We start from the raw sequence: 27,308 nt of genomic DNA, 5'->3' as shown, positions 1-27,308 counted from the left end.
TTTGACCTACCTCGACAGGTTGTATGTATATATATGATTTTATGTACACTCACAGTTCAAGAAGCAAAGCTTTTCTTTTTCATTTCTTATGTGACACGTAACGCTTTTAATTTTTTCTCAGTTCGTTTTGTGGCCAGTTGTCCTTGTGAATATCTGCACACAAGCACAGAATGGAATTTTCCACCCTGCTTATTCGTATTTCACAACCAGTGCTTTGTCTCTCGCTTTTAGTAGCTCTTGGTCTAACGGCAAAAAAGAATAAATGGTTGTTGCAATTTATAGCTGTGATCCTACGATAAACAAGAGCTGATCATCAATGATAATAATAATCAGTACAATAAAAACAAGCTAAAATTAAAACATAATGTTTAACATTTTCATTCGATTTTAATGTTGCTGTTATTTAGCTGAAATTATGAAAATTGTGTCAGTGTCCAAATATATATGGACCTAACTGTAAATGTAGCTTTGAGCATAAGAATAAGAACCATAAGCGTCTTACCAAATCTTACCAAACCCAAAGTGTAATGCTCCTTTTTCATTTCTGTCATTATTTGCAATTATAAGGATAACCTTTATGACATTAACTAGCAGAAAATTGCAGAAGCTGCCTAGAACAATAACTGAATAGCTATTTCACTATTTATTATCTTTAAATGATGTCAGCCGGAGAAGAAAATGGTTTGAGCCCTGTTGACCTGGAACAAGTATAAAGGTTCAGGTTAATTTAATGATGGCTTTATGTTCTGTATGAGTGTGCGTGCAGCACATGCCCCCCTGAGAGTTAACCCCAGAGCCTCGCAGCTCATCAGAGGCATCATGCCCATTCAAAGTGACTATTTATCATATAAGCAAGTGAATACGAACATATTTTTCTGTAAATTGAGTGAGACCGGGCTTTGTAAATAGTAGAGAGCAATGCCTGTAAAAACAAGTATTAAATTACTTAACATTACTAAATGTGCTGCTGATGAGTTGATGCCCTCATCGCTGTTCATTAATGATGAATGGCATTTAATTTGCAAATAAAAGCCATGTGACTCAAGCTGAACATTTCCTTTATCATAGATGTCTTACCAAAATCTGATTGAAACATGCCATTGAGCCCACATAAAATATGCTGACCCAAAAGTAAGACACAGAAGTACAAATTCCAACGTTTAATTAAAGCGTGTAAAAACATGCTCTTCGTTAAAATGGAATAGCCTGACACACTCTGAACATCTGTAACAGCTCTAGCACAAGCTTTTCAACCCAGAATGAGAAATAAAAATCACTTGTGCAAGGTATAAAAAGAGAGAGAATAGTTAAATGTAGCAAAAAACAAAACAAAAACAGAACTGCTGTATGCTTAAATGAATAGTTTGTAGCATTATTACAAATTCTGTGATACTTTAATGTCATGCCATTTCAAACCTGTATGAGTTTCTTTAGCAGATAAACAGGAAAATATATCAAATGTGTTTGAATAATTTTTTGTGTTCTACAGAAGAAACTGACTCAAATGGGTTTGGAGTGACATGAGGGTCAGTAAATGACACTGAACTATCCCTTTAAATCCATCACTTGCAAACGACAGAACAAAAGACATTTTAAATTAAAAATTATAAAGCACCTCATGAATTTTACTCATGAATACTGATCTGTTGTTAGCACCGCTGTTTAGAAAGCATCCATATATACAGTACAAAACAAAAGCCTGTTTCATTCCGCAAACATTCAGCCAGATCAAAACACTAAAATGTTAACCGCATTCATTTTCTGATCAGTCATGCAGTTTCCTTTGGAATAGAGTTGTTCAGTCAAGATGTCCATTTGTAGGCTAATTCTGGATGTTCTAATGGGTTGTACGTGGAGTTATTTTCAGTTTATAAGTGAAATATGGTCCGTGGTTAACTTAACCTGAAGAAACTTTCCTTTGTTATAGAAGGACTACAACAATTGTCTGATTCTTCAACAAGCACATAAACTCACATGCTCATAGTCAATATGTGTGCACTGTATTTCTGAGAATGTGAAAGTCTCTTCAAATGTTAACACAGACTTTATTTTACTCAAATCCAAAACCACTTTTCTAAACTCCTACTGGAAATTCTCTGGGGAATTTATGGACGTGCTAATTCTCTTCTGGGTTTTAGGACTACAGACCGAATTAACTATTTGATCCGTTTTGTCATTGTTTCGTTTCATTCTTGCAGTCACTCGAATGTTTTATGCTGCAGATGTTTTCCTGACATATTCAAAAAGCATCAAAGCTGAACCTGATCTCTCAAGTACTAAAGGATCTATAATACTGATGCTTCTCATTTAAACCTTTGTAATATATCTGCAAAGCTACGTTAAGATGCTAATAATGATACAATGTGAATAATTTACAGAATCATTTTTTTTTATGAACAATTAAGCCATTAGACATTTAAACATGGCTACTTTTTAGCATAGAATAACTGTCAACAGACCGCTGAATTGTTGAATATTAAAAAACATTAGTCTTCAATTATTTAAGGGTCCAACGTCAGTTTCCAACCTCAAAAAAGGCCTTAATTAAAAAATGTTTTATTTAAAATGTATATAAAATAGTGTGGCCTTAAATAATGCATAGTTTTTTTTTTTTTTTTGTATCTTTTTGATTTAATTTAAATAATCCTAATTCAGAATGCATTTATTACATTTGTTTAGAAAGATTCAGTTCATTCACTTAAAAATGGTTGAAATACGGCTAGCTGTGCAACAAGCAATATTTGAATAATTAAAATGTGTGAGATTGATTTATTGATGATAAATATATAAACCTGGATATGGTGTAAACTCATTCAGTTTATCAGTAATATTGCAAAAATCCTACCTGTTTTTGAGTGACTGATGAATATGCATTGCATTAAGTTTATATGTGTATTGTGTAATCCAAATGAATGGAAATTTTCTATGCAAAGCAAATACATCTAAAATTTTTCACTTTAAAAATTCCAAATGCTTATAATTTTTTATTCTTTCTGATTTTTTCATCTGACTCTCTTTGACACTGTTAATTTGAAACCTCAAAACAATTCATAAAGAACTGGGCAAGGTGATATTAAAAGTCAACGAACCTCAAGCTACTTCACAGATGTGCAGGTTTAGAAAATTAACGTCTAAGAATGTTTGTCAACCTAATCAGAATCCAGTATGCAGTAATACAGTCACTTGAATCCCATTAAATCCCATTTGCAACCATTGTCATTTATAACAATCACGTTGCTCCTTTCTAATGCTTGAAAAATGTGCTTAATTTTTGTACCGGCGTAACCATTAGTTTTTCTTGTGCAAATCACTTAGATCTACTCAGTCCTGGTAGCACTGTGGTTCATCAGGGCCTGGGCGAGGCGGTGGTCGAGAAGGGGGCGGGGCTCGTCCGGGTGGAGCTGCCTGAGGGGGCGGAGGTAAGGTGCCGGGTGACGAGGGCAGCAGGAAACTTGTTGGTGGTGGCGGTGTGGGCGGAGGAGGAGGCAGAGTCACACTGATGTTCAGACAGGTAGGAGGAAGAGCTCTGGTTGGCGGTGGTGTGTAAGGGGGAGGGGTTATGGATGTTGGGGGCGGGGTTGAGGGCAGAGGGGGCAGAGTGGAGGTTGGAGAGTGGGCGGAGCAGCGCGGGGTGGGCGGCAGGGTGCCCTGCGGAACAGGAGGGCATCTGCTGTGGGGGAGGCTGTAGATGTGGCTTGACGGGTTGTTGTAAAGCGGGTATCGAGGGGGCGGGCAGGATTTCACATGGGTAAATTTCATGCAGCGACCCTGGAGAGTCAAACATTTACATTTCATTTGTAAAAGCTCTTATATGAATACATTCTGTATAAGAAATGAAACAAGAAAACAAATATTGTTTTGTTTTTTTTGTTTTGTTTTTTTTTCAGGACAAAGAATTAAGCCATGTTTTCTGGATGTGCCAAGTTTTTAAATAACTTAAAAGGTGTTGATGTTTGAACGTGATGTCATACACCTTTGTTGAAAAGTGTGAGATCAGTAAGATTAAAAAAATAAATAAAAATTAACATTTTTACTCAGCAAGGATGTATTAAATTAAGTGACAGTAAAAAGGCATTTAACAAAATTTTAAAACAAATCCTTAACAAAAAATTTTCAGTTACCACATATTAAACATTAATATTAAGAACTATTTCTTGAACAGTAAATCAGCATATTAGAATGATTTCTGAATGATCATGTGACACTGAAGACTGGAATAATGGCTGCTAAAAAAAAAAATCAGCTTGACTAAATGACAGTTATTTTAAATTGTAATAATATTTCAAAATATTACTGTTTTGCTGTATTTTGATCAAATACAGTAAGCATAAGAGACTTCTTTCATAAATAAATTCTCACAAAAATTCATAAATTTTCACAAGATCAAGGAAAATCTGATTTCTTATGACAACCAGTTGTTTCTACTTAAATCAGATTTATTCCACAGTGTGGCTTTGAATGATAAAAAAGGCATTCGTGAGATGAATAGAGTACAGTTTACTGTTTTGTGTTATATAGCTCAGTGCAGTTTAATATAGCTTTAAAGAGTCAACAGAAGCTCTTGTTTGCCTGTGAAGATCCAAAGCAGTCCCATTGCTTTAATTTTAAAGGCCATCTGATTTCCGTCCAACTTTTTTGTTTTATTTAACAGCAGATCAGACACCACAAAACTCCCCTCTATGCATTCTTCTGAGGGAAAGGGGAGGGTGGTTAATGTTTCAAGCAGACTATGGTGCATTCCTTTAGGCAGGAGCAGTATTAGCAGACTGGTCCTATTGGTCTGAAGCTGAGCCAGCGTCCTGAGTACCTTCACTCTGCCTCTGTTTCTGACTGCACTTATTGCTAACAGCTGGCCTCCTTTCATCCTCGATATACATCACAATGTTTTTAAAAGTGTTCCTCACAATCTGCCTGCAACATTTTAATGAGAACAGATTCTAAAATAAGCCAGAGGACTGCTTTATTCAGCATTACCTTCTACTACCTTGTGTGGAAAGTTTTTAGCCCTATTTAATGTGTTGTTATAACTTGAAAATAATGTCATAGAGTTAAAGGGTTAGTTCACCCAAAAATGAAAATTAGCCCATAAATTACTCACCTTCAAGGCATCCTAGGTGTATATGACTTTCTTCTTTCAGACAAATCCTGTCGGAGTTATATTAAAAATTGTCTTTGATCTTTCAAGCTGTTTAATGCCACTCAGTGGGTGTTACAGTGCATCAGTCCAAAAGAAGTGAAATGAAAAACCATCCTTAGTAAAAAGGGTCTCACACAGCTCCGGGGGGTGAACAAAGTCCTCCTGTAGCTAATCAATGTGTTTTTGTAATAATAATATCCATATTAAAAACATAATAATCACTTTAATGTAGCTCTCGCCAGCAGTTGTAAACAGAAGTGTATGTTGTATGAGGCTGGCGTTGTGCATGCGCTAGTGAGTCTCGTGAAAACCAATGTTAACCAATGTTAACAGGAGCAAAGGAAGCAAAGTTTCCTTACTTTAGCAAAGGAAAATCAGTCTCCTCTTGGCTTATATCAAAATCCTCTGACATTCTTCTTTACAAATCCTTGTTTTGTACTTCTAATTAGTGACTGTTGTTTTGTTTTGATCTCTCCGCTGTGCTTCCGCGTTCGTCACTTCTGAGCGGCGCATGCACAACGCCGACCTCCATATATCATCCGCCCTGAACTGCTTCCGTGTACAACAGTGAGCGCAAGCTAGATTCAAGTGATTATTACATTTTAAATATAGTTATTTTTCTTACAAAAATGCATCGATTGGCTACAGGAGGTCTTTGTTCACCCCCTGGAGCTGTGAGAGAGTTTTTATTAAGGATGAGCGCTTTTTATTTCACTTCTTTTGGACTGATGCACTGTAACACCCGCTGAGTGCCATTAAACAGCTTGAAAGATCAAAGACAATGTTTTATATAACTCCGACTGGATTCATCTGAAAGAATAAAGTCATATACACCTAGGATGACTTGAGGGTGAGTAATTTATGGGCTAATTTTCATTTTTGGGTGAACTAACCCTTTAAGCAAATAGCACAGAGTTTATATGATGAATATCTATGCTGTGAGTTTAATATGAAGTTACATGCTACATGTCAAACAATTGCAATAAGGATTTTTTTTAAAGAAGTCTCTTATGTTCACCAAGTACCTTTTCTGAAATAGATTTCTAAAATGTAAAACTCTCCTCCAAATTAACACTCCAAAATTTCTAATCTAATACTCAATAAATATGAATGTTGTTGTATATAAATTTTGTTTCGGTGCTTACTCCAAACTTCTTGGTGTACCATGGTTTCCACAAAAATATTAGGCAGCAACTGTTTGACATTGATAATAAGAAATCTTTCTTGAGCATTAAATCAAAGAATTTTTGAATGATTTGTGAAGCATTATGTGACACTGAAGACTGGAGTTATGATGTTGCAAATTCAGCTTTGCATCACAGGAAAAAATTACATTTGAAATTATACTGAAATAGAAAAGAGTTGTTTTAAATTGTGATAATATATCACAATATTACAGTTTTTACTGTATTTTTAATCAAATAAATGCAAGCTTGGTGATCATACGAGATTAAAAAATTGTATTGTTCCAAACTTTTGACCTGTTATGTGCATACATTGTTTACGTTGTTCTAATATAGAGCTTCTGTGTTACGCATGGCACTATTTATTACCTTCTCTCCCGGCTGAGGTCTCATCACAGATACGCGGTCATATCCTCTCCTAAGCCACACCCACAGGGCATCCAGTTTCCCCTGAAAGATCCGAACACAACAGTGGTTGGAAGAAATCAACACTTCAAAGCATGCTGGTGAGAAATTCAAGCTGCAAAAACACATTTCATCAACAATGCAAAGATGTTTTTCAGGGTAATCTGTAATTGACTACAGAGAGCGGTACAGAGAGTCTCTTTCACACAGAAATTCCGGAAAATACATGGATAATGTGTAAATATTGATAGTTTGATTGTAGTTCATTCACCCTGCCAGTGATTTTTCTGGAATCTGTGCGTGTTCACACACATCCTGTAAAGATCCCGTAAATACAAGTGACATTACGATGTGACGTGTAATATAACGTGTTCTCTTTCACTTAAGCTGACGAGCGATCTCAGCTTCAGCGCGGATGGTGAGGAGCTAACAGATCTCTGCTTCATTACAGTTTGCACATATTTTTTTGTCGCAAACGTTGATCTGCCTTCAAAACACCCGGTAAAAGAATCGCACGATAATGTTACTAGGTCCCCAACCTGGGATCGATCCCGGAATCTATTCCGGGAGGTGTTTGCATTCACACAGAATTTTCCGGGACCAACGTGCAGTGTGAAAGGGGCTTTATAGAGGTCCTATCTGTTGAATTTTATTTTATGCACATTGTCAACTGAGAAGTTCTACTAATTTTCCAATTTCCTATCAGGTTCAAAGAAAATAAATAAGCTGGTAGAACAGTAACGGTTGGAATTTAGTGGCCCAGACATCTAATTGACTGACTCAAATTCTTCGGTGTGTATTTTCAATTCATTGAATATTAAAGTTCCTCTTTATTTGGGTGTAAAATCGCTTTAATGAGTACATTTTTTTGCAGAATCTAGGCCAAACTCACAAATCACAAACTTCTCTTCATTTCTCTCAACCTATATGTGTTTAATTTCTCCCTCTCAGAGTGAACTGTCACACAACATAATCCAGAGGAAAGAAGGTGGAAGAGAGAGAGAGAAAAGGAGTTTGTTTTGTCGGGAAATGTACCAGCTCTGCAAAGCTCATCTCCCTTGGGTCAGCTCAGTTCAGTGTCTGGTTTAAATTAACCCTCCCCTTCCATCTGACAGAGACATTATGAAACAATGCAAGAATCACTTCCCGGACTGGCTGAGGCCACCACAGCACACACCGCTTCTTCTGCGCTCCTTCCAGTCTTCAGATGAATGACCAAGTCGATCGTTGTCCACCAGATGACCATACCGTAAGCATGACACTGCACTGGGTCATCCATAGCTGTTGTGTTATGTGTTTTTGCAAGGACGCACTGTGATATGAATATTTTCTGACTGGCTTGTATTAATTCAACACCTTTTACGATGCCATCCCTGGCCAACGTAGACCAGCATGAATTTTCATTCTGGTTCAGGCTGGTTAGAGCTGGTTTGGTTCTGCTCAATGCCATGCTGTTCACCAGCAAAACTTGATAGATTAAGAATAAAAACAATCACTTTCTTAGACTTTATATTAAAAGATAAAAACTGAAGAAAAAAAGGAGTTCATTTAAAAAAAAAAAAAAGAGTCTTGCGCAGACCCAATCTAGAGTGTGTAACAATAAAGCAATCGGTATGGATTGATGCATCGATCAAATGACTAACGATATGATTTCTCAACACGATGCAACAAAAAATGTCTATAACAAATATTAAAAGACTTTGTTATAAAAAGATGAAATTGTCACAAAGCTGTCATTTAAATTAATTTGATTATTGTGACATTATTTATTTTTATCTATTTCTCTATATCATTCTGGAGTACCTATTTTGTTGTGTATATCCTTCACTAAAAAAGAAAAAAATATTTTGGATTTTCTATGAAACAATTTCCACAAGTAATTACAAATAAATGGCAAGTAAGGCATTCAACTGAATGCAATTTTTTTTTTTTAATATAGAAAGTATTAAATAGCATATTCTTATAAAATGTAGTCCAGTAATCTTTATTTAAAACTTTGAAAAATGAGTATATTAACATTGAAAAACAACATAAAAACAAAACGATATTACTTAAAATATATCACAAGCCAGTGAAGAGCTGACGATTTATAATATAATGTGTGACGATTATTTTTCTCATTATTTATTGTTATATTATTTAAAAACCTTAAGTGTATTTTTGTTCTGGATGTCCCAGTTGGGATAAAGAATTTGCAATATTCAGATTCAAGTTCAATTAAATGTTCATGTTAAATATTGCTAATATATAACTAGTTGTGTAAAATAGACACACAATATTGTAATATGGATATATCATTTGCGTGCCCCTGAATCTAATTAAATCGTAATGGTTTTGCAGCACATCTTGAGGTACTGGCAAATAGCACATCACTTTTATTTATTTATTTAGATTTATTTATGTTTTTTTTATGCCTTTATTTGGAAATGACAGTGTAGAGTAGACAGGAAAGCATTGGGTGAAGAGAGAGGGGAGTGGGAGCGGGATTGGCAAAGAACCACGAGCCGGGATTCGAACTCTGGTCGCCGTGAGTGCAGTTGTGCTGTATGTCGTGGCAATAACTGCAAGGTTATTGGCATTGAAAACTTATCACTTTTATAAGTTTAAACTTTCAAGACATTTAGAATATCTAGATGTCATGCTTAAGTTTTTTAAATATTGTGAACGAAGCCTGTGGTTGCTCTTGTAGTTCCCCTGAAAGTAAACTGATCTACCTTGATTGGTGAGTACCACTTCTGAGGGGAGATGGGTTTCCGCATGCCGTTGTTTAGGGTCCTTGTGGTCGGAAACTCAAACTCTTGCTCTGGCATCTTAACCCGAGCATTCTTTGCCTTCTCCAGTTTGGCTCCTTCTTCAGTGGATCCCTTATCTCCCCAGCGCACCTGGACACACACATACACATTCATATGATTGCACTGGACAGGAGCAAATGGAAGCTGTTCTTTTCTTTCCAGACACCTTTGCCTTACTTCCATTCTTTTAATGCCGCCAGCTCCTCTCCCACCGTAATAAGAGGCGTCCACTGTTGGCCATTTCTTCTTTGGGTAGGCTTCATCCTCTTCATCTCAGAGAAACACAGACTTAAGATAACATGAATTATTCAATGGCTTGATTTTATCAATGCAGAATTGATTGGATTGAAATTCCATGTCAAGTTCTGTTAGTTTTAAATTGTCACTGGAAAAACATTATGATGGACAATATGACGAAATATTGCTTACAACAAAGTTTCAGTAGAGGATGGAAAAAGATGCTAGCCAGTCAAACTGATGCTGTGATTATTAGGCATTAAAAAGATGATTTGAAGTGTTTGGAGGAGCTGATTATAAATGAATGCATCCTTTGTGTAATTCAATTATGCTCAAGGGCACACAAGAACAAAGTCATTATTTATTCTCATGAAAACAATCTAACGATAATCTTTTCCAAGCACGGACAGGAAATGATATCAGCCTATATCTTCCAGTCATCTACTGTATCTGGATTTCATAGCTCATAAGACAGAATTGGGTTTCCATATGTTCCCACACAGTCTGACTGCAACATCAGCCTAGGAGAAAGAACTGAAATTATAGCATGAGCTTTACTTTTATTTTATTTTTATTTTGAGTGCTATCCTAGATGCCAGCTGCAGAAAACTTTTGCAGTCTTTTGATACTTGCTAATGATCCACCACTTATCTCAAACACTGTCTTCAGGGTTTAGAACAATGTAAAATTTATCATATAATACATTAACTCATTTTAAATGCAGTCCATGTGCGAACTGTAATGACCTTAACTCTACCGACAAGAGAAGCAACTTGCAAAAGGATAAAGAAAAACAAACTGATTTATAAAACAGAATGTTGCATTTAAAACAGTTTATCCATTTAATTATTTATTGTTACATCTAAAATAAAAATAACTTTTTTCTATTTGAATATATTCTTAAATTAAATGTGTAACTGAATTTTCAGCATCATTACTCTAGTTTTCAGTGTTGCATGAGCCTTCAGAAAACATTTTAATATCCCGATTTGCCGCTCAAGAAACATTTATTATTTGCACATTTGAAAAGGGTTTGTTGCTTAATACTTTGTGGAATATGGAATATTTTAAACCATCATGACCCATCATCAGTACAGTACAGTTTATCTTTCTGAAGTAAAGTTCAGATATAAAATTTGGTGCGATGAGCCTTGAGGGCAGAAATCAGGGATTGGTTTGTACTTCCACTGCAGACTGTTACCTCAGACACTGCAAGACCTGCTTTAAGCTTATGGAATTTCCTGTTTTGAAGGAGCAATCGGAGACTTGGAAAGAGGAAGAGCTACAAGGTGTCCAGGTTGAAATGTGCTATGGACAATTCAGTTGTTCTAAAAAATTCATAATGTTGGAGAGGTAGTACAAAAACTCAGTGGAACTGCTCTTTGTCTTTTCTTTTCGTCCCCTGGTTTTCACATTTATTTTAGTCCAAAAAAGTGTGAAAATCATTACAATGAATCAAAATCCTGAAATTCAAGATCTTAAATCACATAATTTTCTGACACTCTGTCACTATGAGTTTGGCATCCGTGGGCACATCTGTGAAAACTTTGCTGAGCAAATGTTTGGAACAAATGTCAGTAGGCATATCTTCACAAGAAAAGGCCTCTGAAATAAACTTGAAGGTAAAAGTTCCATGATGAGAACAAACACACTGTTGATCCTGCCAAGACACCAAGGCAAAGCATTCAATGTAAAATTTTATTTGCTAGAAATCAACCCTTTAAGAGAAGGAAAGATTTTTGCTAACTACCTCTTTCTGTTTCTCACAGAATCAAAAAAATTATACAATTTTGTAACGACATGAAGGTGAGTAAATGATGACAATTTTCATATTTCCTCTAAAATTACTAATTACCTAACGTTCATGTCTGAAGATGCATATTAAATCAGATTCTTTTTGCGATATGTGATCTCGAAGTGGTTCAGGATTCAGGAAACAAACAAATCATCTCGGTCACACTTAATTTTAATGTCCAATTTTCACTATTAACAAACCATTAACTAAGACTTGCCTCAATAAACTTATAAGTTGCTGCTTATTAATAGTTAGTGAGGTAGTTAAGTTTAGATATTAGGGATGTTGAATATGGTCATGCAGAATATGCTTTATAAATATCTACAAACAGCCAGTATGTTAATAATAGGCATGCTAATAAGCAACTAGTTAATAGGGAGAATTGGTCCCTATACTAAAGTGTTGCCGCCATCTCTTACCGAACTGTCGTCCATGACTGGTGGCGGTGGCTCGTGGACAATCTGTTGACATTAGAATGAAAATAAATTCTTAACTTTAAACTTTTATATACAATGAATTATAGAAGTGTATTTAATGCATCAATTATGCACTGTATAATCCGTTGTATGATCTCATGAATAATTATAACCACAGCTTTAATATGTATCAAAATTTAATACATTTTTTAATACATTTTTAGAAACTATAATGCATTAAAACGTATGACAAACAACCAATCTACATTTTACCTTTGGTTACAATTATTTGTGAAAAGAAGTATATTATGAGCAGCTTTAAAATCCTATATTCATAAAGGCTTTAAGTAAAGTGTTATCAAAATTGTTGTTCCAGCCCTTTGTGTCACAGGTATCATTTGTGAAGGAATAAAAATAAGATTCAAATGCAAAATATTCTTTTAAAGAAATGATTCCCTTTCATTCCATCTTACTTACTAGCAAGACTTTTTCCATGGCTCAGAATTTTGCATTCATTTGCACTTCAGAGAAGGCTGGGCTCAAAAACTGCTTGAAAACCACTTTTCTGCACCATTTTGGGCTCTGGTTGGGGTAAATTTTGAAAAAGAAAGCTAAGATGAGGGGCTTCAGTGCGAAACTTACCACTGTGCAACAGAGGGGCCAAAACCACCAGAGTGTTGCCATAGCGATCAGCAGCAGCAGTATCAGCAGCGCTATGGCCAAGAACGTTCCGTCGGTCTGATGGACAGAGAAGAGAAACAGATCCGGGGGAGGTTTATGGTCCAAAGGAAATAAACGTTGAATAATCTTCCTCGTGCCACACTCAAACCCTTCTGGATGGGGTTCCACTTATAAATTTGTGGTGTAATATAGTTGAGGGAGAGAATTTTAACAGAAATTGCTGCAAGGAACTTTTTAAAACACTATGGTGATCTCAGTGTGAGTGACTACGCCAGGAACCCCTTAATAAGACATCTTATATTGAGTGTATTTTCTTTATCTTGTCTGAAATCAAATATAGTATCTCTCAAAACCTGTGAATAATGTTTCAAAGTCACATTTCAGCCCAAAATCAAAGGAAAGTAATAAAAGACTATATATTTCTTGAACTGAAAATTAATTGTTGCATTGACATAATTTTCATAATTATGTTCATAATAATAATTTATTATTACTGTAATGCAAAAAATAGGTAGTAATAATATTTAAATTGTAAATTATCACATCTTTATGATCATTTAAAAAACACATCAAAAAATAATACAAAAAAAACAAAAAACAAAATATGTGTGTATGTGATTTATATTTATATATACAGGTCATTCTCAAAAAATTTGCATATTGTGATAAAAGTTCATTATTTTTATATATATATATATATATATATAATATATATATATATATATATATATATATATATATATATACAGTGCTGTGAACATGTTTTTGCCCCGTTCCTGTTTTTTTTTTTTTTTTTTAAATTGCATGTTTAAAAGATTCAGATCATCAAACAAATTTTAATATTACAAAAAGATAATCCAAGTAAAAACAAAATGCAGTTTTGAAATAATGATTCAATTTATTTAGGGAAAAAACCTGTCCAAACCTGCCTGGCCCAATGTGAAAAAGTAAATCTAAATCTAATAACTGGTTGTTCAACCCTTTGCATCAACAACTGCAATCAAGCATTTGAGATAACTGGCAATGAGTCTTTCACATCGCTGTGGAGGACTTTTGGCCTGTTCTTCTTTGCAGAATTGTTTTAATTCAGCCACATTGGAGGGTTTTCAAGCATGAATGGACTGTTTATGGTCATGCCAAAACAGGTAGTTTTGGATAGCTTTTTCCCCTTAATAAATTAAATCATCATTTAAAAACTGCATTTTGTATTTACTTGCATTATCTTTGTGTAATATTACAATCTGTTTAATGATCTGAATCTTTTAAGTGTGACATGCAAAAAATAAATAAAAAAACAGGAAGGGGGCAAAAACCAATTCATCAAAAACCCTTTAATTACACGGTGTATGTGTTGCACAATTGCAAGAAAAAGTAAGTGAACTATTTTAATTTTCCTGGTTTTCTGCTTAAGTTGGTCATGAAATGTGATCTTATCTTCACAAATATCACAATATTACTAAGCTGATAAAACACAAACAGTTCATGATCTTTCATGTCTTTATTGAACACACCCATTAAACATACAAAGTAATGGTGGAAAAAGTAAGTGAAACAGTGCTTTAATAATTGGTTGAACCACCTTTGGCAGCAATGCCTCAAGCAAGCGCTTCCCGTAGCCGTGAATTAGACCTGCACAACGTCCAGGAGTAATTTTGGACCATTAATCCGTACAGAACTGCTTCAGCCTGCCCATATTCTTAGGGCATCTGGTGTGAATGGCTCTCTTGAGGTCATTCCACAGCATATCTATTGGGTTGAAGTCTGGACTTGACTGGGCTGCTCCAAAAGGTGGATTTTATATCTCCGAAGCCATTCTGTAGTAGATTTACTTCGATCTTTAGGGTCATTATCGTGCTGCACCACCCAGCTTTTTCTGAGCTTCAATTTGCAGACAGCTACCTTGAGATGATCCTGTAGGATATCCTTCCACAATGGCAAGCGGACCAGGTCAAGAGGCAGCGAAGCAGCACCAAATCATGATGCTCCCTCCACCATGCTTCACTGTTGGGATGATGTTTTCATGTTGGTACGCTGTTTTCTTTCTACGCCATACATAGCGCTGCATGTTCTTCCCAAAAAATTCTATTTGTCCACAAGACATTTTCCCAGTAGTGTTGTGGAGTGTCAAGGTGGTCTTTGGCAAACTTCAGGCGTGCTGCAATGTTTTGTTTAGAGAGCAGTGGCTTCCTCCTTTGTGTCCTTCCATGGATACCATGCCTGTTCAATGTTTTATGTATGGTTGACTCAACAACAGAGATGTTAACCAGCTTCAGTGAATCCTTCAAGTCTTTAGTTGTTACTCTATGGTTCGTTTTCACTTCCTTGAGCATTCCGCGTTGTGCCTGTGGACTGATGAATATCTAAAGTCTTTGAGACTAATCTGTAACCCTTTGCAGCTACGTGCACATCAACAACTCTTGATCGTAGGTCTTCTGAAATGTCTTTTTTGCGAGGCATGGTTCACATCAGCTAATGCTGCATGTGAGTAGCACACTGACGCTGTTTGGGTGTTTATATCAGTCAATTTAGCCCCAAACACCTTTATTCTCGTTTCATTGACTGGACTCCTGGTTTGCCAACATCTGACTCCAACTGGCATTTAGTGACACCAGAAGCCTAGTGTTTCTTTTACATTTTCCACCATTACTTTGTATGTTTAATGACTGTGCTCAATAAAGACATGAACGATGATGATTGTGTTTTTTTTAGCTTAGAAATATTGTTGGTTTGTGACTTTGTTGGAAAAAAATCTAATTTCACGATAGTATATGTAGTATATATGGTATTGTATATTTGGTAATATTCCACATTTGTGTATGTATACATCAACTTTTTATTTTTATTTATTATTTTTTTATTAATATATATTATTATTATTTTCTGCTTCTGGGGTGAAATGTGACCTGAATTTGTTTGTTACCATATGTAAATAATGAAACACTGTCACATCCCCACATTCTGCTCTTCAACAACCCTGTGTTTGGCCTCTGCAGTCAGCAAAAACAGCACCAAACTGCTGCGATCTACGTTTGCTCTTGGAATGGCACCCCACCAGACGAGCGTTAGTTTTTAGAGAGGGCAAGTAGGACAGAATATACTGACTGTGTTCAGAGGGCAGACTGAAGATGGAGCTGAACTAGAGGTACTGCCCAGTGTAGTGGTACTGGCAGTGGCTCTGCCCAGTGTAACAGTGGTAGTGGGCTTGGCACTGCTGCCCTGCAGGGTTACTGTACTCACACAGCTGACAGTGGTGATGGTCACAGAACTGGAGATAAAACTCAGGCCATTGTTCATACTGACATGGAGGGAGGCAGTCCTATGAACGAAAAAGAGACAGACAAATCTGGCTGACATCAGAGAAAGAATAATCCACAAGAAGAATTTATTTATTTTTTTGTTAAATATTTGGTCTATTATTATCTCTTTCGGTACCGTTTAACACATTTACCGTATTTAAATCTGTTCGGCAGATTTTCCTGCTAAATACAAAAAAGTATGTATTCCAGTTGTGCTTAAATTACAGATAAAGTATACTACCATTCATTAGCTTGTGTTTGCTAAGTGAATAAGTCTCTTTATTTATTCAAAATACAGTACAGTATATTACAGAAGAAACACTAATACAGTGAAATTACAATTTAAAACTTTTTTTATTATGTTACAGTAAAGTTACATATATAGTCTTGTTAAAAAATTATAATTTCATGGCATTAACCAAATCTTTTTTTTTTTCCTGTAGATTTTTTTACATTCTTTAATTCAAAATGATGAGCATTTACAACAGTTATGATAATTACTTAACAATTATAAAAAATTTACAGTTAGTTTAAATTGAAAGTGCTAAAATTCATGGGAGAAGAGTTACTTTCATAGAGATTACTTTGGGCGTCTTTTTGTCCTGTATTTTAATTTGGTTCTTGGCTTGTGCGTTTCTCTTTCCATTCTAGCTTTATGTGCTTCAGTTGAAGAGAAGGTTTCCTGCAAGACTTACGTTCCCTCCTCCTTCAGTACCGGTGCTGGGCAGAGCAGGTACGTGTCTTCGACAACAAGAGGCCTCTTCACTGGAGAAATAACAACACACAGGAAAAAAAGCAGTTTGATAAATGTCCTCAGGGTTGATATCAATAATTAGGTTTAATTTTAAGAATTGTTTGTAAATAATTTAACAACATTTTACCATGCACAACTTAAAAGTTTGGATTCAGTAAGCTTTCTTTTTTTTAAAGAAATTACTTTTATTCACCAAGGGCAAAATAAATTGATCAAAAGTTGAAGTAAAGAAATCTATAATGTTACAATAAATGCTATTCTTTTGAGCTTTCATTTAATCAAGGAATCTTGAATGTATCATAGTTTCCACAAAAATATCCATCACAACCGTTTTCAACACTAATAACAAGAAATGTTTCTTGAGCAGTAAATCAGCATATTAAAATCATTTCTGAATAATCATGTGACACTGAAGACTGGAGTAATGATGCTTAAATTTGTAATTTATTCCTTACATACAGGAATAAAGTACATTTGGAAAATAGAGTAATATAGAAAATTTTATTTTTTTACTGTATAATTCTATCAAATTAACATTGGTGAGCATGAGAGACTGCTAAAAAAAAAAAAAAAAAAAAAAAAAAATCTTACCATACCCAAACTTATGAACAGAAGGGTAGTTTGCACCAAAAATAACATACAACATTTATTGCTGTTTGTAATAAACTAATCAATAATAAACTAGATTTTCTTTCTTTTTTTTTTTTTTTGGAGAATAATGGTGCGTATTTCTTGTTAAAGGAATAGAATAAGAAAATAATTCACTCACCCTTATGTCATCCAAGATGTAGATTAGTTTGTTTTTCATCAGATTTGGAGAAATTTACCATAACATCACTTGCTCACCAATGGATCCTCTGCAGTGAATGGGTGCCGTCAGAATGAGAGTCCAAACATTTGATTAAAAACATCACAATAATCCACAGGTACAGTAATCCACACCTCTCCAGTCCATTGATTAATATTTTGTAAAATGAAAATCTGTTTGTAAGAAACTAATTAACCATTAAGACATTTTAACTTAAAACCTTTATTTAAGTCCAAAATCCACAATAAGTGGGGAAAGTCCATCTCCTGTTTCACATCACATCAAAATCCACTGACGTATTTGTTTAGAATTGTTTTGGACTGTTTCACTTGTAAAATGATGTTGGATCTGTGCATATTTCTCTCCTGATTGAAAGCAATATTATTGATTGAGCACTCACTTAAATTAAAGTTGATGATTGATTTGTTTCTTACAAAGAAGCAGTTTTTCACTTCACAAGACATCAGCTGATGGATTGGTGTCATGTGCATTACTTGTGGATTACTGTGATGTTTTCATCAGACTCTCTTTCTGACTTCACCCACTGCAGAGGATAAATCGCATTTCTCCAAATGTGTTCAGATGAGGAAACAAATTAATTTACACCTTGTAAAGCCTTAAGAGTGAGCAAATATTCACAAATGTAAATGTTTGGGTGAAATATTCCTTTGATGCAAGACTCAGTGCCATGATGCTAGAGTGTTCGGGGTGATTGCCAGGGTGTTACTATACAGCTCCTAGAATGTTTTGGGTGGTTGCTAGGTTTTTACTTACTGGCTCAAGTCAAGAGTCCACCCTCAAGCCTCTATGATATTTTGTTCTGTAGATATGACTCAAGTTCCACATGATCATTTTCTTATTCTTCTCAATAAGCCACATGATTTGAGGTATTATTTAAACAGTGCAGGACAAGTTATGCGCTGAAGTTTGAAAAGCCCCTACACATGAGTAATGCTGATGCTTGCCTTAGCAGTAACCACTAATAGTTATTTTCAGAAGAAAAACGCAGAAACTCTATTGCATATCTTTACCACTTTGGTTCAGCCTAAAACTAAAGGTCAGAATTTTTATTCTCTTGTCATTTTTCCACATGAAAAATTAGAAACTGGAAAATGTTTGACTCCAAAGCCTATTTACCCTGGCCTAGACTTGTGTGTGCGCGCACACACACACTGGTGAGATGGACTTTGCATTCCTATGCCATCTGATATTCTTTAAGTAAAACAGCAGCTGAGAGAGAAGGATAGATGCTCAGAGCTTAGAAATCATTAGGACATCAACACCGCAGCAGACCAATTTCTAGCCATTCGCTTCCAAGATATATCCAGCATTCCAAGCACTGTGCGTTGAGCCATTTTATTAGTTACCCAATGTAATGGTTATGCACGAGTCATACGATGGGGAGTAGAGTTTAGTGCTATAACCTAAAAGAATTTAAATTGTTCACCTAAATGTGAAAAAGAGCTTTGAAGATGCTTTTCATGACATTGGTTAAAGCACTTGCTAAGCAAACCGATACATATACAAAAAAATTAAAAACCTCCAACATATTTGAATGAAAATCCTGGTAATATTTTCCATGGTGTGTTTTTTAATGGTGTGTGGATGTGTTTGTGCACATATGGTTTGTGTTGAAGTCAAGTCTTGTGATTTGCAAGTGCTGCGGCCAACCTTTCCGAGCGGCATGCTAGCTTGTTGTTGAAAACACAACAGCCATACTGACATTTGGATTCAATTGGCTTCTTTACCAGTACAAAAAAACTGTCTGCATTGCCACATGACAATGCTACATTAGCCTGGCCTGGACTCACTTCTGTGATTTACCAACTATCACTCTTGCTCCTTATCAAATGAGGAGATCGTTGTCGGTTAGCAGTTAATGCTAACACAGGTTAACCTATTATTAATTCAGCAGCACACAGCTGCTAGTGCAAGGAGCAGAAATGGTTCTGTGCTGTTTTCACTTACTCACGGTGAGGGTGTTGTTGATACGGAAACTGCAAAGGATTCTGTTCACATCACGGGCATGAAGGAATCCGTTCCCTCGAACTACCGCCTCAAAAGTTTCTGGAACAGAGGAAACGCATTGTGTTTGATGTTAAATACATGTTGTGTCCTGAATATATATATATATTTTTTAAAAAATTTGTTATCCAATATAGCCATTCAGACAGAATTGTTTGTCCAAAAATAATATCTTAACACTTTTGGTTTGAAATGGTTTTGTAAAATTCAGATTTGTTTTGCTTTTGTTTGTTTCCGAGCTGAACTAGGTCTTTGCTTCAGGTCTGATGTCTGTTTACCTCCTGCACAAATACTTGAGGGCTCCACGGCGAGGATTTCTATACAGGATCTCTTCAGGATCTGAGGCAAGAAAAGACGAAAGCGCATATATATATATATATATCTCACTTTACGTGCCATCTTGGATGGATTTTATTTTTCCGCTGAACCACTGAGTTTTTGCAATGCATAATCAGTGTTTTTTTTTTGTTTTGTTTTTTTAATTCAGTGAAGTGCTGCCTTCGAATTTGGAACAGAAATAAGCCATTTGTGTGTCAAAAGCACAAACCTGATAACATAAAATGCTGCCTACATAGGCAGCTCCAAAGTTTCATGAACACAAGTGTCATAGCTCATTTGAAACATCAATAAAATCATCAGTAGAAAGAAATAAGAGTAGCTGTTTGGAATAGTTTAATTTTATTCCATTCACTCACCGAATCAATGACCCCATGCAGGGCTTCAAAGCCATCATTAACAGGAAAGACGTGATCTTTGCTGTCAGCTATTGTTGCCAGCTGTGACCGAATGAGAAATCATGAAAAATGCTTGTGTATTCTTTAACTCTTAAATTGTATTTTAGTTACCGAAAGATCAAGGTTGTGGTGACCTGTTCACAATGAAGGGCCGAATCATTCTGACCTGTGTGTGGATGTCACCTCACCTGAGTTTCATTAAAGTCCTTCACTCCAACACAGTACACAGAAGCTCCCAGCTGACGTGAGCGACCAGCCTGCCATTCAAACATATCAAAGACAGGGTTCAAAAAGATGTTGTTGGGGTGCATATAATCAGTCGTTACGTGTCAGCTTGTGTAAAATATCAGGTTTTGCAAATATGATCTAGATAATAAAAGAGACACAGTCTGAGAGAAAGGAGGTGCAGCGTTCAGCTTTTTTTATAAATAGTTCCTGCAAACAGTCAGAGCTAAAACCTGTTGGTGCTAAGTTGCTTTTTTTAATGCACAGGGAGAAAGAATAGGAAAATATGTCAGTTCTGTAAAAGAATCCAAGGTCTCACCTCTCTGGCTGCCAAGTCAAATTCATTCTCGCGCAATTCTCCATCTGTCAGAGCAATGATGACACTCGCTGTGCGGTATCCTAACACAGAGTAGAAAGAGTGAAACTATAAAAGTCACAAAACAACCAAGAACTGTCCAGAATGTGAGTTATTCAATGACTTTAAGGTTTATTTGTTTACACTTAATATTTTTTTTTTTTATTGTTTTAGGTACTACAGGTTCACTTCGAGCAGCTGTAATGTCTTTTGATGCCCATAGTGACTTAGCTAAACGTCATCTTTAACACGTTTTAAACTTTCTTTATGGTAACAGAATGACATATAGGCTAATAGTAGTCTTCTTAGACCTAGCCTACGTTTTGTCGCTGTACCATTACAAACAGTGAGCGGGCAGCTGTACCACCTCCGGCGAACGAATGCGATATTTTAGCGTACTTTGTCTAAAATTGCGGTAACATTTAGTAAAATTTAGACTGTTGCCAGTTATTTGTATTTTGTGTCAGTACGTCATAAATAGAATGAAGAATCAGTTTACTGCCAGGGATTTGTCTTGCCGTGCATCAGCAAACCCGCATGTGGAAATCTTTCAGCTTCAAGCGAAGTTGCCTCTCGTGTCCAAGTATATTGAAATTAGGCCTACTGTATATTTAGTCAATATATGACCATGGCTTAATTTTAACGTTTAAGGTTGTCGTAACGCTGTTTAAAAGTATAGCCTATAGTATACTTAACTTAAAAATCTTTCTTTTAAAGTTTTAAAGGGGACATATTATGCAAAATTCATTTTCACATGTTGTTTGGACATAAATGTGTGTTGGCAGTGTGTGTACACAACCACCCTATAATGATAAAAATCCACCCATAAATAATTTTTAATTTTAATTTTAATTTTAAATATCCCCATAAATAATAAGCATACAACCTGTTATCAGCATTGCTGCTAATGTGACGTCACAGGCCCCACCCACGAAAGTCGACAGACACTGCTGTTTTAACATAGAACCGCCCTGAGTGAAAACAGGCTTGTACTAATAGTGGAGTGTTTATTTGCAAAGGCTAGCACCGGTATTGCTGGAGCTTGAGCTCTTGAAGCTCCAATAGCACTCTACTCTCTTCCCCAGAGCAGCAGCTCATTTGCTTTTAAAGGGAAAGACACGAAAATGGCAGGTTTTGGCTCATACACTAAAAGTGGCAATTTTAACAAGCTATAAAAATGATCTCTAAGGTATTTTGAGTTAAAACTTCACATACACACTCTGGGGACATCAGAGACTTATTTTACACCTTGTGAAAAGGGGCATAATTTAAAATATCTGGTCAATATCATCTCAGTCACAAAAGTCATCTTATATCAATTATTTGATATATAACGTACCGTCACCTGTTCCGTAGTATATCTGCTCGCTTGCCTAAGAAACACAAATATTTGTTTCAATGAACAGTGCTTTTGTTCTTATGTCTACTTTATTGGAAGCAATGGCAATAACAACTTCTTACCCTCTGAAAACCTTTGTGCATGAAGGTGTCTCCACCTGGCAAGACTCCCTGAAGTTCCTCCAGTCCAGCACGAATCTGATCCCTGAACATTACATTTTTGCCTTTTGAAATGGTGTATTGGTTTTTGTTTAAATAATGAAATGTAGTTAAGATACAATTGTTGTAACTGACACTTATTTTTTATTTGGACCAGCTAAGCTAGAACCAAACCAAAGGTCACCAGCATAAAGGTTGGACCTGCATGGAATCCTCCTGCTCTTCTTGGTTTGTTTGATAAACACAAGATACAAATAAAGCTGACAGACTCACAGCAGGTACAATGAAATCAAAGTAATGGAAAGCTTTTCAGTTAGAGTTGGCAGATTGAAATCACAGCATGTGTTATGAACTCTTGCCTGTCTTCTGTCAGCTTCATCAGGATTCTTCCCTCCGTTGAAAAGACTATGAAGGACATGCGAAGCTGGGGGCTGAAGACAGAGCACAATAGGTAAGATTTTCTTTTTTATTTAAAAAAACAGTAATGCTGCAAGTTGCCCCCATTTGATATTAATTAGGTCTAATAGGATTCCATTATAGCTATTTCTGCTATACAATCTGTCTTGTCCTTAGCATCTAAATTGGCTCTGCAGCCTTTTTATTGTATGTTATGATATTTTAGGACAGTGGTTGGCAACTTACAACTGCTTACCGCAGTAAAGTGTGAAGTATTTTGACAATTTAATTTGAAACACAACAGAACAACTTAAACTTTAGGTTACATATCTGAATTTTTAAATACATAATAAGGTAATCTGACCGCAAGAAAATAATAAAAACTATACAGTATGAGTTTCTTCCAGAATCACCTGATGAACTTGTGTGCAAGGTGATCAACAAAATAGTAGATTTCATTCCAGTGGTGCTGTACACTTCCAGACCTGAGAATGAAGAGAGGTTATGACAAAATTACATTATGCAAATTTTTGGGATGCGATTAATCTTTTGACAGCACTAATATATATACACACACACAATATATATATATATATATATATATATATATATATATATATATATATATATATATATATATATCTATATATATATATATATATATATATCTTACACACACAAAAGAAAAAATACAAAATCATCAACCTGGAAGCATTGAAAGTTATCGCGTATGATGAATTTAGTACTGTTTTCATTGATGATGTTGAATCCAATCTCCTAGGTTTCATTTTGTTAAAAACACTTTGTGCCACATTGACACATTGGGAGTGAGCATCACAGGTCTATGTGAAATCTCAGCGGAAATGCATTGATTATCTAACAGCAGAAGGTGTGCCATTTATGACTGCAGTCTGAGACCCTGTCTGCCACCATAACATACAGACCCTACTTCTAGTGGGGGAAAAAACTCTTTGGAAAACATTTAGAATTTCGCATGATGGCTTAAATCCACAAAAGGATTTAGACTGCTCATATGTTGTAGTGGTGATTTTTCACTAAAATTAACCCTCCTGGCTATTTAAGGATTATCTCAAGATTCATTTTAGATTTGCATGGGAGTTTGTCATTGTCCACAACAGTCTTAAAAAGTATAGCTTCTGACACAGAGAATGATATCTGAGCATCTAGTCGCTAACTCCTTCTTAAGTGGGCTGCTTTAATGGCTCAGCTTGTGTAATAGCTCATCTGGCTGGGCAGTTGTGGTGGAGACAAATCAAAAAAGAATTTTAAGCTTACGTAAGCAACGCTGAAGCCATCCAAAAGCAGTAAAAGCTTTCCTCAGCGCACATCCACCCCCACAAACACAACAGTGCTGCTAATTCAGTCTTGATAAATTCAACAGATGTTGATAAACATTTTTTTTAGAACGTGGTCAGGCTATTATTGTCTCTAATTTTAACGGCTGTTCTATTTTTAAAAAAGTTATTTCATTTTATATATATATATATATATAAATATAAAATTTGGCATTTAGATATGGAGCCAAGACCAGACCATTCATGACCCAGACAGTCTAAACTCTAAATTCAGATCAAAAATATAATTGAAGAACCATGCAAGGCCATGCATTATAGTGAGCTAAAGTAAAAAAAAAAAAAAGATTGAATTTATTGCAGCATTCATTTGAAACACTGGGTCGTTTTCATACAGTGGTTATTTAGAGTTATGGATTTCTTTACGTTTCTTTACATACTCAACACTTTACGTTTGAGACCCAGACCACATTCTATTACTGTAAACAAAGGCTAGATGTATTTGAAACATAGTCGTTTTATTTTAAATCAATTTATTGTAACATTTTGACATGAGGGACGTGAGAATGAAGCCCTTGAGGCCCAGATCCAGACCATCGGGATCTCAGGGGATTTTCTGTTGGTCTTAAAAGCTGGCTGTCCATTTTAACGAGATGAAAAATGTGTAAATTCTAAATGTATTTCAAATGCTGAACCACTTGCCGATTTGTGGTTGAGGTAATTATCACGTTTAATATACTGAAAATTATCTGAGAACAGAAGTGGAGACCAAGACCAAATCTTGTGACACAACTCGAGGCCAAGACACTGAGTAATGACACCCAGACCAGAGATTTTATATGGTCTTGAGATCAAGACTCCAGCTTTTCTCTAAACAAAATGAACTAGCAGACATGTCATATTTAAATCCATACCTGAGAAGATGAAGAATTATAGCAGGCTTTGAAAATGAGAAAATCAGATTTTTTTTTGTGTGTGTGTGTGTGTGTGTGTGTGTTTATCAAGAATTGTAGTATGAATGACAAGAAAACATGCTACTCATACTGATACTGATATTTTATATGATATTCTGAGATGAATGGTTGAAAATGGCAGATATTGATCACATAGACCATCGTACCAGCATTATGCCTGTTTCTGCACTGTTTCAACAGAAAAATGAAACTTGCATCGTTAGCCAAGTCTTTGCTGTGACCTCATCAGATAAGAACCTACAACCATCACTGAAAAGACTTTTCCTTAATCTGTGCTGTTGACCTACACTGCAAAAGCATTGTTTTATTCTGTCACAATCCAAAGATTTTGCATGCATATTACATTTAATTCACTCTAAATTCATCACAGGGTTTGCATTGTTCACATGTCTTTTCTCTGAGTTTATCTATGTTTTTAAATGAAGAATGCTACGGGCATGACTGAACAATTGCATACTTCCCTTTCTCCCTCCCCTCTGTCTCTTTTTCATTCCCATATCATTTGTGCTCAGATATAAACTCTGCTTCAAAACAGCTCTGAGGCTTTGGAACATCTGGCCCTGCTGGTGAAAAGGTCCAGCACATAAAGCAGCAAACACCCCTGAACGCTATATTCAGATACCCTCCCCTTCACCTCATGACACCCGATATCATCAATATTCTAGGATTTCCTATGGAACAATTCCCTAAAATAACTTGAAACTGTTGTATTTGTTCTTGAACTGAAAACCTCAGAAATAGAGTTAGACAAAGGAAAATAACCCTTTAAACCCCAAATATCCCACAACCATCATTAAAGAGTCTATTAAAAAAAGTCTGAGGTGCAGGTTGAGGTTTTCTTTTCTTTGTTTCTTTGCCAAGCTCTTTGTGTTTTCTGGAGGTGGGTTGTTGTCCTCATAGTTGCTACTTTTATGGTAAATGGTTCCATATGCATCCACATAGCTGTTAAAAATGCAACAGAAGAGCGAGTACTGCAGTGCAGTTCTGTGTTTGAGGATTTTGTCTGCATGTGTGGAGCTTGTATAATTTAGTATACTAAGTGTACCCTTCAGTACAAGTGACAGATGAAATGATGAACTTCTCATGTGTATATTATGTTTTCATGCTTTTTGACAAAACTACCTAGGTTTAAGAGCCAACCTTTTGAGACACCTATGATATACTGAAGAGAATATACAGTAAATGTAAATTATACATTTCCAAGACCTTCAGATAGCAGATGGATTACACCAGATATATGGACACATACAAACCACATATTTCATTCATGATTTGTAGCAGCAAGAGCATGAGAGACTGAAATGATACTCCACACAGCCGAATCACTGGCTGGATGTGTCTCTTTGGAGACCAATATGATTGCCTGCTTGACTTGGTCACCTAATCAGCAACAGATTCTCAGATGTCATTTTATAAGATGCTCTCAAAACTTATGGTAATGAAAAAAACTCACTTGTCCAGCACAAAATAGAGGTCAAACCCTCCATAGCATGAGGACCCGGCCTCCCAGCGTTCATAGCTCTGTCCAGCACAGCAGCTGAGCCTCAGGATAAGCATCACAAACAAGCCTATAAGCAGCCTTTCACCTCCACGCCAGTCCATGGACATTATTCCAGTCTGGTAATTTAAACCTTGCAGAAGTCAGTAACACTTCCCAGCAAAGCCTCAAAGCAAAACATCCAACTTTGGTGGAGATGATTTTCTCTGTAGTCTCTGGTCCATCCAGGTTGGAGCAGGTCAGGTCTCAGTGCATGTCTAGAGCTGCAGTCAGATCCTGAGGAGCTCCAGTCAGACTGGCCTGAATCGCTCTCTCTCTCTCTCAAAAGACACACGCTTAGATCGCTCAAATACAGCTGTGCTGTTGCCACAGATGTGTTTCAGGCTTCTAAAGGTGCTAGCCCTCAGCGTGCCCTTGAGGTATACGTTAAACGTGACTTGGGTTAGTTTGAAATCTTCATAAAATAATTTAATTCTCTCTGGTGTTGTCTGGATCTCTGTGAAAATTTGGGTTTATAATGAATAGGAAGGCGGAGTGACATTTTTGCAAAAACATTTAAAACAGACCCCCCCCCCACCGTGTGTGTGTGTGTGTGTGTGTGTGTATCCGTCTCTTTGTTGCTCTATCCTCTCTCCCCAAAATGGCTTTTTGTTGAGGGTATTTTTTTCTCTGCTGCCACAGTGTGGTGACTTTTATGAATTTAAATATATTCAAAAATTCAAAAATAAAAATGAAGTGACTATATTAATATAAATATTAATAATACACTACAATTAGGTCCGATAT

The 27,308-nt window shown here is 35.9% G+C and overlaps 2 protein-coding genes and 1 long non-coding RNA gene across 8 annotated transcripts in view; 2 read left to right on the top strand and 1 right to left on the bottom strand.

Annotated features, from left to right (window-relative positions):
- Positions 1-1,145: 1,145 nt before the first annotated feature.
- LOC109110305 (anthrax toxin receptor 1-like) lies at positions 1,146-27,015 on the bottom strand. 2 transcript variants are annotated; one of them, XM_042733047.1, is made up of 18 exons: positions 26,478-27,015; positions 23,151-23,222; positions 22,701-22,772; positions 22,306-22,387; positions 22,184-22,217; positions 20,809-20,888; positions 20,453-20,521; positions 20,226-20,306; positions 19,809-19,869; positions 19,474-19,572; positions 16,639-16,708; positions 15,750-15,963; positions 12,609-12,704; positions 11,970-12,011; positions 9,696-9,791; positions 9,441-9,608; positions 6,691-6,771; positions 1,146-3,768 (listed from the first exon to the last, which is right to left on the bottom strand). In XM_042733047.1, the coding sequence occupies exons 1-18, from the start codon at positions 26,630-26,632 to the stop codon at positions 3,322-3,324; spliced, it is 2,019 nt and encodes a 672-aa protein (XP_042588981.1). In that variant the 5' UTR covers positions 26,633-27,015; the 3' UTR covers positions 1,146-3,321. The 2 variants fall into 2 exon arrangements, with proteins under 2 accessions (XP_042588981.1, XP_018978907.1); XM_019123362.2 differs by having other exon boundaries at positions 15,885-15,963.
- LOC109110307 lies at positions 6,559-16,825 on the top strand. 2 transcript variants are annotated; one of them, XR_006155773.1, is made up of 4 exons: positions 6,559-6,827; positions 7,433-7,975; positions 11,525-11,561; positions 16,595-16,825. It is a non-coding gene; the product is annotated as an uncharacterized LOC109110307 (long non-coding RNA). The 2 variants fall into 2 exon arrangements; XR_006155772.1 differs by lacking the exon at positions 11,525-11,561.
- The window catches only part of LOC109110675 (bone morphogenetic protein 1-like), a 34,106-nt gene continuing 29,356 nt past the window's right edge, over positions 22,559-27,308 (top strand). For 2 of the 4 annotated variants that reach the window (XM_042733042.1, XM_042733039.1), the window contains exons 1-2: positions 22,560-22,619; positions 22,715-22,792. The gene's annotated coding sequence lies outside the window, so the exon portion shown is untranslated. Of the gene's footprint in view, positions 22,620-22,714; positions 22,793-27,308 lie in introns of all 4 variants that reach the window. The other 2 variants (XM_042733040.1, XM_042733046.1) reach the window with 2 other exon arrangements.

The sequence above is a fragment of the Cyprinus carpio genome, chromosome B10 (assembly GCF_018340385.1).
Source record: "Cyprinus carpio isolate SPL01 chromosome B10, ASM1834038v1, whole genome shotgun sequence".
In the NCBI taxonomy this organism is placed as follows: domain Eukaryota; kingdom Metazoa; phylum Chordata; class Actinopteri; order Cypriniformes; family Cyprinidae; genus Cyprinus; species Cyprinus carpio.
Note: the sequence above shows the minus strand (reverse complement) of the source record. Positions and strands in the feature narration are given on the sequence as shown.